This window comes from Lycium barbarum, chromosome 1 (assembly GCF_019175385.1).
Source record: "Lycium barbarum isolate Lr01 chromosome 1, ASM1917538v2, whole genome shotgun sequence".
NCBI lineage: Eukaryota > Viridiplantae > Streptophyta > Magnoliopsida > Solanales > Solanaceae > Lycium > Lycium barbarum.
The window spans coordinates 158,240,775-158,254,223 of NC_083337.1; the positions used below are offsets into that span (position 1 = coordinate 158,240,775).

At 35.0% G+C, this 13,449-nt stretch overlaps 2 protein-coding genes across 3 annotated transcripts; one reads left to right on the forward strand and one right to left on the reverse strand.

The window, feature by feature from the left end:
* Positions 1-1,973: 1,973 nt before the first annotated feature.
* On the forward strand, positions 1,974-6,392 carry LOC132600481 (SNAP25 homologous protein SNAP33-like). Its single transcript, XM_060313687.1, has 6 exons — positions 1,974-2,128; positions 3,285-3,831; positions 4,205-4,298; positions 4,457-4,593; positions 5,599-5,696; positions 5,993-6,392. The coding sequence occupies exons 2-6, from the start codon at positions 3,340-3,342 to the stop codon at positions 6,090-6,092; spliced, it is 921 nt and encodes a 306-aa protein (XP_060169670.1). The 5' UTR covers positions 1,974-2,128; positions 3,285-3,339; the 3' UTR covers positions 6,093-6,392.
* A 652-nt stretch (positions 6,393-7,044) lies between these two features.
* LOC132600469 (heparanase-like protein 2) lies at positions 7,045-13,449 on the reverse strand. 2 transcript variants are annotated; one of them, XM_060313675.1, is made up of 11 exons: positions 12,971-13,449; positions 12,122-12,379; positions 11,978-12,014; positions 11,575-11,758; positions 10,546-10,694; positions 10,214-10,447; positions 9,264-9,453; positions 9,039-9,164; positions 8,823-8,922; positions 7,771-7,819; positions 7,427-7,646 (listed from the first exon to the last, which is right to left on the reverse strand). In XM_060313675.1, the coding sequence occupies exons 2-11, from the start codon at positions 12,329-12,331 to the stop codon at positions 7,612-7,614; spliced, it is 1,314 nt and encodes a 437-aa protein (XP_060169658.1). In that variant the 5' UTR covers positions 12,332-12,379; positions 12,971-13,449; the 3' UTR covers positions 7,427-7,611. The 2 variants fall into 2 exon arrangements, with proteins under 2 accessions (XP_060169649.1, XP_060169658.1); XM_060313666.1 differs by lacking the exon at positions 7,771-7,819 and having other exon boundaries at positions 7,045-7,646; positions 12,971-13,443.

Genomic DNA, 13,449 nt, shown 5'->3' on the forward strand with positions numbered 1-13,449 from the left:
ATCCTTTCATTACTAATTAATGGAGAGAAGTTTTTAATGCAAATAATTCGCAAATGAAACCCTACTAATGTTAAAGTTTCACAAATTAGTGGACTTAAATTTTATATTTTGGGTCCACAAACTTTCGATCTACTAATTTGTAAACAAAAGAAGTCTCACACAACTGATACAAGTTGTGTGAGAAATATATATATATTTTTTTATGTAGCTCACATGAGAACGCCAACTGTATTGAAAAGATAATTAAGGCAAAAACATGTGTTTTCTCTAACTGCTTAAATTAGATGAAATGATCACACGCTTCAGTAAGACGTCATAAAGAGTACTCCCTCCATTCACTTTTATTTGTTCACTTTGGACTTTTCACGCTGTTTAAGAAATAATAAATGAAGTGCATAATTTATCAATGTGCCCATATTAATTAGTGCATATTTTTATTGGATTTGAAAAATGATTTGAAGTGAGTAATTAATACTATGGGTGAAACAGAAAAAATAAAATTATCTTCTCTTGATATGCTAAAAGTGACAAGTAAAAGTAAAAATCTATTTTTGAAATATTGGATAAGTAAAAGTGAACGGAGGGAGTGTTTGTTTCCTGGGTGAACCATACAAAGAATGCAATGTGCCTTTTGTCTTTAGACAGAATGTTACATCGTAATTAGCTAAGTCACAATGTGAACTTACTAGTTAAGAATTGTTCTATATCATTAATCTTACTGGTTGCATGGAAGGTGCCTGGAAAGTGCAAAAGCTCCTTCCCTGAAGGGCGTGTGACGTGTGCCATTTCCAAATCAGATCAAAGGTTTTTCCTAAATCTCTCTTTGGATAGTGTTCTCATATTCAGTTGAAACTGAAATATACAAAGTACTAAAAATAGTAGTCATATAATGAACGCATAACTTGTCAATTATATTTGGTAAATGTAGAGATTGGTGACTAGCTATTAGGAAATACTCAAAGAAATGGAATTTCTAGACTAATCTAATCCTTCTAAGTTAAGCAAATGTTAGTGAAATTCTTACATGTCAATAAATATAATGGCATTACGCGGACACCTGTTTACTTATTTTGCAATCCACCGACCACCACATCCTTTTTTTAACCTTAATATACATATCTATACATTTTTACTACTAAAAAGTAAAATAAGAAAACATTCTTTGGTGGTTTTGATATTTCCTTATTAAAATGTTATTGTCAATAGGAAATAAATGAGTGCAGAGTACTTTCCTTCTGCTAATATATTAACCTTTGAAAAACACTTAGAAAGGATCATTTTTTTTTTCTTTTTTGAAATAATGATAAATTTCTTGTTAAGAAAAAGATACTCAGTACCAATCTAGTACATCCTTCGCAAAATGACATGTTAATCAGTTTAATTTCTTTGGCGGATTTAAATAAAATTATTTATCACAAATCTAAATGCTCAAGTGGGCAGGCAACATAGAGTTTCTATATAAGAGAAATTGAGGTTTAAATTGGGGAGAATGTAGAGTAACAGGACTTCATGGAAATTAGACTAGTGATTTTTTCTGTCTTCCAAAATTAATGCACCTCTTGGACAATATATATATATATATATATATATATATATATATATATATATATGAAGTGGAAAAGAAGTTATTTAGATAAATAGTGTTTGAATTATACTACATATACAAGATTAAATTTATTTTTTATGTATATATAATAGATATCGAATTCTAAACTTTTTCATGTGTTTACTGTTTTTATATTTTAAATCTCCACACTGAAAATTTTGGCTCCGTCATTGCTCAAAGATGTGACCTAACCCTCAATAAAAATGGATGAAAATTATTACTAGTAATATCCAAATTTCAATATATATAAAAAAAAAAAAAAAAAAGGAAAAGAAAGCAGTTGACGAGAGAAAGTCAGGTCTACGTAGGCATACGGAGAAGAAACGGTCCAATTTGCGACATTGGTTTGGTTGGCTAAATTTCAAAAGTCTTACAATCCCCTGTTCCACGCTTCTTTCATAATAAATTTAAAAAAATATCCCCTATATTTATACCCACTTCAAACTAATAGTTTCTTCAATTTTTATTCAAAATCTTTCTTCTCTAGATTTTCTGCAGTGTTTATCTTCTTTGGATTTTCAGGTACTGCACATAACTACTTCTTTCTTTCCTTTTTTTGGTGTATTTGTTCTTCAGTCATGGTGCTCTTATTTATTGACTTCTTGAAAAAAAAATATGATCTTTTTGTTGTTTCTGTTCTTTGCTTGCTGTACCCTTTTATGTATTTTATTTCAGAAATTATTAGTTGTAGCTATCTTACATACTCTTTAGGGAAATCCCCCTATGCTTAATCTTGATTTCCTTTTTTTTTTTTTTTTAAATAAAATGATTTGTGGGTCATTGAGAATCAGCATGATAGCAGTTAGGAATATCAATTGGGGAATATTCTTAAATTTCTGTTTAGTTAAAGGATGATTGCTGTAATTTACTTCTACACAAGAAACTTGGAAAATTCCATTTTGTTAGTATGTTGGAGATGTAAATAGAACTGGACTTGCATATCCCCTAAATTTTTTATATTATTCTTGGTCCTTGTTGTTGGGTTTTCTCTTATTTTTTTTCCTAGGAGGAACAGTGTTCTGACTTAGTTAACTAAATTCCCAACTACCACCAAGCCATCCCATGCTTGTCTGTGTTATTAGAATGAAACTGGTCCAAATAGAGACAAATTCATAACCCTTATTTTCCTTTCCATTAGCAATTTAGCACAGTTAAATTTGAGTATGACGAATCAACCTGAGGAAAAGTTTAATTTGGCTTCGCTGCACCGTGAGTCAATCAAAAAACTTATTGATTTGATTCATCCCGTTTCCATTTATTTGGGCGAGAGGGAGGATGTGAGTCACCTGGGCTATACATTTTTTCGTTGGTTGATTTTCGAAATCACATCTTAAAAAAAAAAAAAAAAAGGCCCCTTGGGTCTGGACCCACGAATGAATAGGAAGCGAGTTGGGATTGGGATGCAGTCTGCTGCTGTTGTTATCGTAGTATTGTATTAGAATTGCATACTTGATGTTGGACTTGTCCTTTACTTATTAATGCTATTTCTGTGAAGAAAGCTTGGTTTGAGTCTTTCTTGCTATCTTTTGTGTGTTTACTGCTCTTGATCTTTAGCTTCTAGCTGATGTTTTCTTGCGATCTTTAACTGAATTGCATCCTTTATCGTGTCTCAAGTAACAGACTAACGATTGTCTCTATTATAACGTTCGCTTAATAGTTTGATCATCTCTTTCTGCAGATAATTCCTTAATCTGTAGCAGGTCCATCCCCGTTGTTTTCTCATCTATCAAAAAATGCATGGTCTTAAGAAGTCTCCTTTACATTGGAATGCTAGAAAAAAATCTCCAGATCCTGTGGTCCATGGTAATTCTGGGTCAAATCCCTTTGATTCTGACGATGAGTCTGACAAGAAGCAAACTGTAAAACCATCAAGGAGAACGTCATCAGATCCTTCTGTAGCTACCCCAAATTTGAGTACGAACCCTTTTGATGATGATGAAATTAAAGAGGCTCCTTCAAGTGCTTACTCAACTTCAACAGCAAGAAATAAATACAAGAACGATTTCCAAGAGTCTGGAGGATTTGAGAACCAAACTGTAGAGGAGTTGGAAAACTATGCCGTGTACAGGGCAGAAGAGACTACAAAGTCTGTTAACAGCTGCCTGAAGATTGCAGAAGACATGCGCGAGGATGCAACAAAAACTTTGATCACTTTACATCAACAGGGAGAACAAATTACAAGAACGCATATGACTGCAGCAGATATTGACCATGATCTTAGCAGGGTATGACTTGTTTAGTTCACTAATACAAGTTTTTTTCTAGTTCGCAGAAGCAGAACTAATTGTGGTCAAACATTATACGTTATTATCTTTAATTGTCATTTCATGACGCAATTTTTTTTATCTAACTTATTTCTGTGTTTCTGCTGTCTTTAGAAGGAGATATAGATTTATATGTAACTAGTCTGTTTCTACCCTTCCACCTAGAAGTCTTTAAACCCTTAAAGATGTCTCTTGAACTGATAAATTCTTCATTACATGTACTTAATACAAAAAAATTCTTCATTACATGTTTTACATCTAATTGCTTTTTGCCGGTGTTTTGCAATTGTTACCTGATATCCTTGTGAAACTTATGTTTGAAATTTAATTTCAGGGTGAAAAACTCTTGGGGAGTCTTGGCGGCATATTTTCTAGGACTTGGAAGCCAAAGACAAATCGCCCAATTACAGGGCCCGTTATCACAAGAGGTAACTCATTTTATTTTTCTTATTCATTTACTATGATTGATGATCGTGAAGGAAAAATGATGGATTTAATGTGCACAAGATGTTGAAAGGAGTAGTAACGGAAAGGTTGAGTCAACTGACAATGATAGCTAGTTTGATGCTCTGTTAATGTGGCACAGTATCAGATGATCCAATTCAAAGAAGGGGCAACCACTTGGAGCAGAGGGAGAAATTAGGATTGAGCTCTGCACCTAAGGCAAGGTCAAGTTCACGGACACCACCCCCAGAGCCTACAAATTCACTGCAGAAAGTTGAGGTATGTTCATGTGACTCGGGAAAAATCGACAATACTGTTACAATTCTCCTTAAGAAACAAAAAATTAAATAAGGAAGTTCTCGAGATCCAAATACACTCCAAACCTTCAACCATCCAATATGCTGGACGCTATTAATTTTGGAATTTTTCTTTTCGACATCTTTCCTCACTTCACCGTTCACCTTTCTAGCATTTTGACACCTTTTCATCTAATGTTTCTCGTTTACACTCAAGTTGCAATTTTTTGGTTAACGTTGATGATTAAGAGTAAATTACTAACTAATCATGTTCATTTCTCTTCTTTTTTCTGTTTAGTTCTAGAGTTACATCGTTATATTCCATTGTCTATAGAAAGATTTAATTCTAGAAACTCAACCTCTCAATAGCTTCATTTAAAATGATGAGCAAGGAAATGTGAGTACAGGAAAAAGACAAGTGGACCTAACGGAATTTCATGGGCTCTGTCTACACGTGTTTGGGAGAAGGACTACCTTCTTCTTCTTTTTTTTTTTTTTTTTTTTTTGGTTGAAATAATTAACATAGAAGGAAAACCTGTTTGTGTTCATGAAAGGAGGAAATATTAAAAAAGGAGTTGCTAGAGGGAATTAGTGCAACATCTCATAAAGCTAAAGCACCATGTTTTCTCTGAGTGAAAACCCGAGAAACGGCTATCTTGTGTTTTTAAATGTGCTTGATGTTTGAAGAACTTATAACAGAAATTTCCTTTTGGAACCCCAGAAGTTGAACAGCAAGAGTGTAAAACACTATGATCCTCGCAGTACCTTAGTTCTCTTGAAAAAGTTGCGTTCTTTGTTATGATGTGATTCTGACATAAATTTGAAGTCCTACTGATGCAACATTGTTCATTCGTCACAACCAGATTGATGATTAAGCATGGTTCCGCTCCTCCTTGTTTTTACCCCTTTTTCTTTCTCTGCCATTTGCATGAATATGACTCATAATATCAGTTAGCTAAATCTGTTGCTTCATTTGGAATTTTGACAGGTTGAGAAAGCAAAGCAAGATGATGGCCTATCTGATCTCAGCAATCTGTTGGGGGAGCTCAAGAATATGGCTGTGGACATGGGATCTGAAATTGAGAGGTTAGTGTTATAAAATTCTGTTAAAAAGATTCCAGTCTCCTCCCTTGTTGTCTCCCCTCTCTTTATCTCCTAATTGTACTATGCCACTGTTCTAATCACTTCAAGAATTATGTATATGCAACAATTTCTCGTCAATCCTAAGCAAGTTGGCATAGCCTATATGAATCCTTACCGTTCATATCTCCATTTAAACCTGTCTCAGTCCAATATTATAAAATAACCTTTAAATAAAAACTCGAGCACAAGAAGTTCTTTAAATTTTCTAATAATTCTATATATGCTGTTGGATATTACAGGCAGAACAAGGGATTGGATCATGTTGAAGATGATGTTGATGAGCTTGGTTTCAGAGTTAAAGGGGCCAACCAGCGGATTCGCCGCTTGCTTCGGAAGTAAATTAGAGAGGTCTGTTTGACCTGTTAATGAGCTTTCGGATGATAACTTGCTTCAGTTTTTTATCATTTCAACGCTTCTGAGTTCTTCAGAGATCCCCTTTCCGTTATTTTTTGTTATTTTTAGTTTTATGTTACTTTGTATTTTACTTTTACACAATTCTATGACAGTAAGCCAAGTTAGTTAATTGTCTGATGTTCGGAAGGCTGGTCGACAAATTGCTGTTGTAACCATTGTAGAGAAATAATGTTAAACACAAAAAGGTACTGCCTGATAATATGGTTGAATGTACTTTATGCTCAACATCCATTTTTCAGCCAATCAACCAATTCTCATCGAGTATCTCTTAGGTAAGCTATTAAGCTAATAAGAGTTGTATCGTCTAACTTCTTTCAAAAACCTTGAATGTAATTTATGCTCAACATCCATTTTTCAGCCAATCAAACAATTCTCATCGAGTATCTCTTAGGTAAGCTATTAAGCTAATAAGAGTTGTATCGTCTAACTTCTTTCAAAAACCTTTCTTTTCCCTTAAAATGTGCAACATCCTAACATTTGTTAAAATAGCAACAATAATCCTATTTTAAATTTCAAGTAATTCCCTTTTTTTTATCTCTTGATATGTTACATCTGTCCTGTCAAATCCCACTAGGAGCTCAACAGTGGCCATTTTCCACTTTTGCTTCTTGGTGATTCGACCCCTCAAACTTATATGGTTGGAGGCAGAGGGTCCTTACTACTAATTTCGAGTACTTTCACATGAAAACACTCACAAAGATACAGACAAAACTGAATTAAATTCAGTTCTTCAACGCCCTTTAGACCAACACCAGTTCATATCGCTTGATGGCATCGTTTATTGTTCTTTATGTGCAACATTTTAGACATTTGCTAGAAAGCAATAACAGTCCAGTTATAAAATGTTTGGTATTTTGTCCCATGAAAACATCCAATAAGCACCAAGAAAAACTGAAATATATTTAATTATGCCAGTTGGTAGTTAACTTACATTACGAGACACATGTTCCTCGAAACACTAATAGGGGAAGGGATTTATCTAGACATAAAATACATAACTGTGAAAAAATTGGCGGCTCAGTTTATTATCAATTATACAATTACTAAGGTTCTAGATTATAGCTCACAGGCAGTAGTATCTCCTAATCCTTATCTACAACTAGGAGAGCTAAGGTTTGGGAAGACTATGAATTTGATGGACAAGGGGGCAACTGATATTGGAGACTTCAAGTTTACAAGGACTGGAGACAAACTTGGGATGTCCCCTATTTCTGTGAGTAGTAATGGTTTACCATTCAGAAGCATAGTTTTGCTTTGAAGGTTCCCATCTAGTGGAGTCAGATGGTACTCTTCTCGTGATAATGCAACGTCTGATGATTTGCTTCCAATCCATGAAACAGTTTTCTTAATATGATGAATGAAAGACCTCTTGTGATTTGATTTCTCGTTGACATGTGAGGTAGTTCTAGCACTAGATTCGATGTTGACTCCATAATGAGTTTGGTTACTTAAATTGATCAAAAGTAATGTCACACCTGCCTGCACAAAGGGAACACCAGGAAATTGAAAGGTTTAAATCTTAAGCACTAGCAGGGAAATGCAAATCATCACACGTTAATATGAAGGCTTTACCAAATATAGATTAATGAGGAAAAAAAGTTACCTACAGTATTGCTATAAAATGGGAATAGTAGCTTCGTACCAGAAACTAGCTGCACCATTATGCCACAAAATGGTTCAGTATAAGGACGTTCTATCCTCCATTTTGATTGACTCGTTTATCTTAAGCAGCACATAAGAAGCATAGACACTCAGATTTAAACCTTATCCAGGAGTGGTAATCTCGCCACCAAACTAAGCGAAAGCGAGAACCAGCATCTTAGAAAAGAAAAACTAGTTGGAACTGAATTGCATAGACTCCAATTATAATCACAGCACTTAACAAAATTATCTTGCTAATTGTTACTCCAAATATATGGTCTTTGCAAGTTACATTTTTTAAATGGTCTAAAAGATATGCATCAAGAAAAAAAGATTGCTTCGCTATCAATCAATCAATTAACTACCTCAATTCAAAACTAGTTGGCGGCTACATGAATCCCCTATATCCATTCGGATCAGCTCTATTCAAACCATTTAGTTTGGGGGCTATATGAATGTTATACTATTTTTTTTCTCTCAATTCAAACCATTTCATTCCAGTGCTAAAAGAATTCAGCTGATAGGCCTGTCATGGTGTTGGAACTTAGCATAAACCCTCTCACACTCGGGCAGCAATGTGATGGAACACCTTACCCATTTAACACTAACATGGATGCCACTGTCCAATGAATTCCATGTTCATTATTTAGAGGTTTCAACATATTATGACTATTTTTATGCTGATAACCAACTACCACGACCCGGGCTTGGGCTGACTGTGCAAAGCTCATATGGTTGGGTTCTCATTGCATCTTTGCTGCCCTAACTACAAGTAAGTGTGAAATTTAGCCTCTGCAAAAAATTAGATTGACAAGAAGCGGATGGACTCAATGCAACAGAAAAAGTAATAAATAGCACTATTGATGACAAGCAAGGTTCAGTAATTTGGGTAAACTTAAAACTTCCTTTCAGGAAACGGTCAAATTACTTTCTGTGAAGGTTAATGCATTTCTAACCGAATGATGCATCTGAAATTCTACAAATGAATGATTCAGGAATCGACGAAGCTCTTACTCTATCTCTTGTACAGTGGGCATAAGAGCGCAAATATGATGATGCATTGCTGCTAACAGAAAGAACTCCTTTTCCCATCAGCCGATGCCAAAGAAGTGCACTGTATTCGTTGAAAGAGGAAGATAAAGATTTCGGACCAGGTTATAAGGGACTTAATAACTAGAATTAAGAAAAGATGTTCTTTTTAATAGCAGGATTGGTAGCCAATCATCTCACCTATAATAATCAGGATTTGGGATAAATGTATGTGTGTCAAGGAGCCCATAGTTTCCACCAATAAAAGTCTGCCTGCAATATACTTTAGTGTGGTACTTGGCTGCCATCCCAAGCTGGTCCAAGTACCTAAATTCCAGGTCAAGATAAAGCATGAGTAAAAACAATTAACTGATTACATTTTGTTACTGAATGCTAAAAATAAATGAAGTCAGGCAAGAAATTTACCAAAAACTGTTCACAAAGGTGTTAGACACGTTATGACCTCCATTATTGAAGGCCCCACCAGATTCTCCAACCCATGCTGAAGTCCAAGGACCATTGATTTCAATGGTTTGGGTAAGATTACTGAACGTGTCAGCAATTTTATTTAAGTGCCGAGGACTTAAAATTTTGTTTACAAGATTGAGGTCAGATCCTGAAACAGAAACTTGCTGGTTTATTCAATGGAGCAACCCGAGTAAGTTGACTTACGAATCTAGAGAACACAAGTTGTAATGTAACTTTATACACAAATAGAACACCTCACCAACACTTACAAGGAAAAGATAGATAAAGTAAAACATCCAACTGCCACTAGCAGAGCAGCCGTTCATAAATTGAATATAACAGAAGTAAATACTAACATTTATGTTCATGAAATGTGCTGTCAATGGTAACGCCGAGTGGCAAATAATGACACCCACTCTCTCTCTTCTATAATTGCCGTGAAAAAATGATAATATACTTTTGCCATAAGTAACCATGATTCAAACCAATATAACATAACGAAATAATCAAGCAGAAAAAAATCTCTAAAAGTAGCAGTTTGCAATCTCAAATGATATCAGGAACAAAGTAATTGAAATGATAGAGTGAGACAAGCTGAATATCATATTGCAAAATACATTGCAGATTTGAATTTATCTAATTTCGTTCTATCAACTAATTTTCTCTTACTAGATGGTTCCCAACCTCCTAGTGATGTCAATAGCTAGTGTTACATTATAGATGGAAATAATTATTATTATTTTTTTTGTAAAAGACGTGAAAAATGTTTTATAAACTGAAACAAGCCGAGCCAGGAAACAGAGTCAATGCTTAGATGTGATGTGATAAATCCTTGCATTAGATCCTCTAAATCAGAAGAGGCTTTCATACAGCTCCAAGCTACCTATAAAAAATTTATGCAAGCTTACCTGGACCAAGATTATATATATGATGAGTCAAGGCGCCGACAGTGCCAGGCCCTGACTCCTCAAGGAACGTCTCATACCACTTTTTATCGTAGAATCCTCCTGGTGCTAAGAGAAGTGGTCGCGGTTGGAAATGCTTATACAATTGGTCTATGAGATTGTTAAGATGGATAACATCTTTTCCATATTGTTCAGCATCAACCTTTGCACCAATCCCCTTACCACTCAACTCATTTCCTGCAAACCAAGGGGAACCACTTTTAAGGAAATCCAACCTTTATTAAACTAGAGTGATTTACCATAAAAAGAGAGAAGGAAACTGTCAGCAATTATACCAAATTCCCATGAGTGTATTTGGTAGCCCTTGGAAATAGTGTAACTTATGAAATCACGGGCGTTGCTGGAATCCCAATTCCCTTCCCAGGCACGCTTACCAGCCCGGTGTCTCCCATGCAATGCATTCAGACCAAAGGTCACAAGTGCTCTGCAGCATAAGCAGTGAAACTGGGATGAACTTTGTTGGAGTGAGTGAGTGACCACCGAATCTAAAAGCTGAGCTATTAATAGGGGGCACTTCTATTTATCTCATTATGCCTTAACACACTCCTCACATGCAGGTTTAATGCTCTATCTTTCTTTGCCAAACACGTGGAAATAGTTTATGTTAATAAGTGGTGGTAAGACTTGAAAGCTGGACCTTTGTTTGGCTCTAATACCATGTTGAAGTGACTTACTATTAGAGAGAGTACACTTATATTTATTTCATAGTATATGTCTTCACAAATTTCAAAGAATTTTAAGAAAGTTATGGCACACTCCTTAGTACCTTAAGTTCAAATTAATACCAAATTTTCGGGTGGGACTGTTATGCTAGAAGGAACGGAAAGTATCCAAAGAGATAACAGCTTTCCAGAGCTTATATTCTTGATTTGTAGGTCGCAGGAAAATCAACAAACATGTTGAAATGTACAAGTGTCTGGTTACTAAATGCAAATCCAGGATCTATCTGCATTCACAATCTCATATGCAAATCCTGAATAAACATAAATTATATAAGAACCTAGTTGTGTAAGCTTTGTATACTTACTGGTTGATTAGCAGTGGAATACTCTAAATATCCATATAATTAGATATCCAATGGTCCCTTTTTTGGTATAACCAATTAGTGGAAAATTCCCTCAATAGCTTCAGGAGGAAAAAGAAAAGAACAAGAAAACATGAAGCAAGGAAGGAATTACAAAATCCCAAGTCTAGAGCGCAAAGCAGATTACTGTGAGATTGTAGAGTTAAATCTTTAAGGCACTTCAAATGCAACATGAGAAGAAAATAGGAATAAGATAGCAGCACAAAAGCTAATAACTCACCCTGTCTTATTGAAAAAGCTATTTAGCTCATCCCATCTATCCATAAGTAAGCATCCCCTCGAAAATCCAAACAACCCATCTCCCTGCTTGGTAAATGGATGACAAGGAGACTCCAAATTGCCTACACCATATAGTATTCGGTTTTGCAAAGAACCTCCAAGTCGTAATCTCAAATGGTTGAAAGCTGTACCACCAATTATATAGTAGCAATCAGAACAGAAGAGAAATTAATGAGCATTCCAAAGAAGCATCAAGTCTAATCTGCTCACTACTGCAAGTAGATGGTGCATTTGATGTTAAGATGAGGTTGTAGAGTTTACCAATCAAAGTTTGTTAATTAGAGTAAGAACAACAACATCTCAAATGTTAAGGAAGAGTTATAACACGACAGAAACATGCAAACCTTGAATAGAATTTGCCAGAAAAGGGTGAGACAAATCCTGAAAAAAACAAAAGAAAATAAAAGAATGTTAACTGCACATTCCATGTGATGTGATATTTGCAAAGCAATATATGCACACAATAACGATTAGTGGTAGAACTTTACCAGATTTATCAGAGAAGCCGAGCCCCAAGGGCATTCGTCGTAGTTACACTTTTCTTTAGGCCACCAATCAAGGGTAGCGCATACATAATTATCATCTGTCTCAGCAATTTTTACAGTTCCATCAATCAAAAATGCTGTATCTTCGACTATTTGTGCCAGAAATGCAGGACACAATGCCAAAAAGATTAACAAGAAGGGTCGGAAACCCATGGGCTGTTAACCTACTCAGCTTCACCCCTCTTTGAACGGGGTCATAAGCTGTAAAGAACGAGGATACAATAAACGTTAAGAGTCTTAGAGAAGTTTAACCACGTAAAAGAACTTCCACATGAATGACAATGAGGAAAAATATAACATTTCATCAGAAAGTTAGCAATTTTCTGATTAAGCAGCTTAACAAAATAACTTCTTCTTGTCATTCTGTATATAAGGGTATCTTGAAGAAGCTAACAACTAATTTACTTATTATACCCTTCTGGAAACTATAGATTCAATTAATTTCTCTTGGTTAGGTTTAAAAAATCCAAGATAATGTCAAAAAATCAAAAGCAGATAACAATTTATGAACAGGAAATGAGGCTGCAAACCAACTTGCTTTTCTTGATCAGATGTTACAGAAGCTCAAAAACAAAACTGACCAAGTGCAGATAATTACACTTTGGAAGTACTACACTTCAGTAATCATGAAATATGGATAGTAAAACTCAAAATTGAAAAGATAGAAAATTAACAAATCAGAATCAGCTAACTAGAACTAGATCCAACAATCACAAGAACAAGAAGTCCCTTATACTAACACTGAACAATTGATATTTCAAAACAATAAAAAGCTAATATCTTTCAACATACCCAAAAAAATTGAGCTGAACCCAGTTGAGAAATAAACTCAAACACTACAAGAATTTGACCATCAGTGACAATACTGGAGCACAACTACAAGTTCCAAGGAAAAAAAAAAAAGCACACTGATAATTTACAGCCTCTATACTAAGAGGCCAAGATTTATCATTTATCTGACAGTGCCTCGTGGTGGGGGAAAAGAATGCACAGGTGAAGGACAAGAAAAGCGTGTGAAATGAAAAGGGTAAGTGTTAGTAGTGTAATTTCTCAAGTTTATCAGCTGAGGTTGGAATTTTTTTATGAGGGTGTTAAATGGTAACAGGTTTTATGTTTTTTTTGGCTGATAAATAGCAATAATTTAGCATTCATTCATTCAAGAATCAAGGGCAGTTGCTATTCTTGAAGTTCAGAGACTGATGTGAGAAAGAGGAAAGACAAAATTTAAAGAATGAGGTGGCAAATGCATGACCAAAGTCAAATTATTTGTT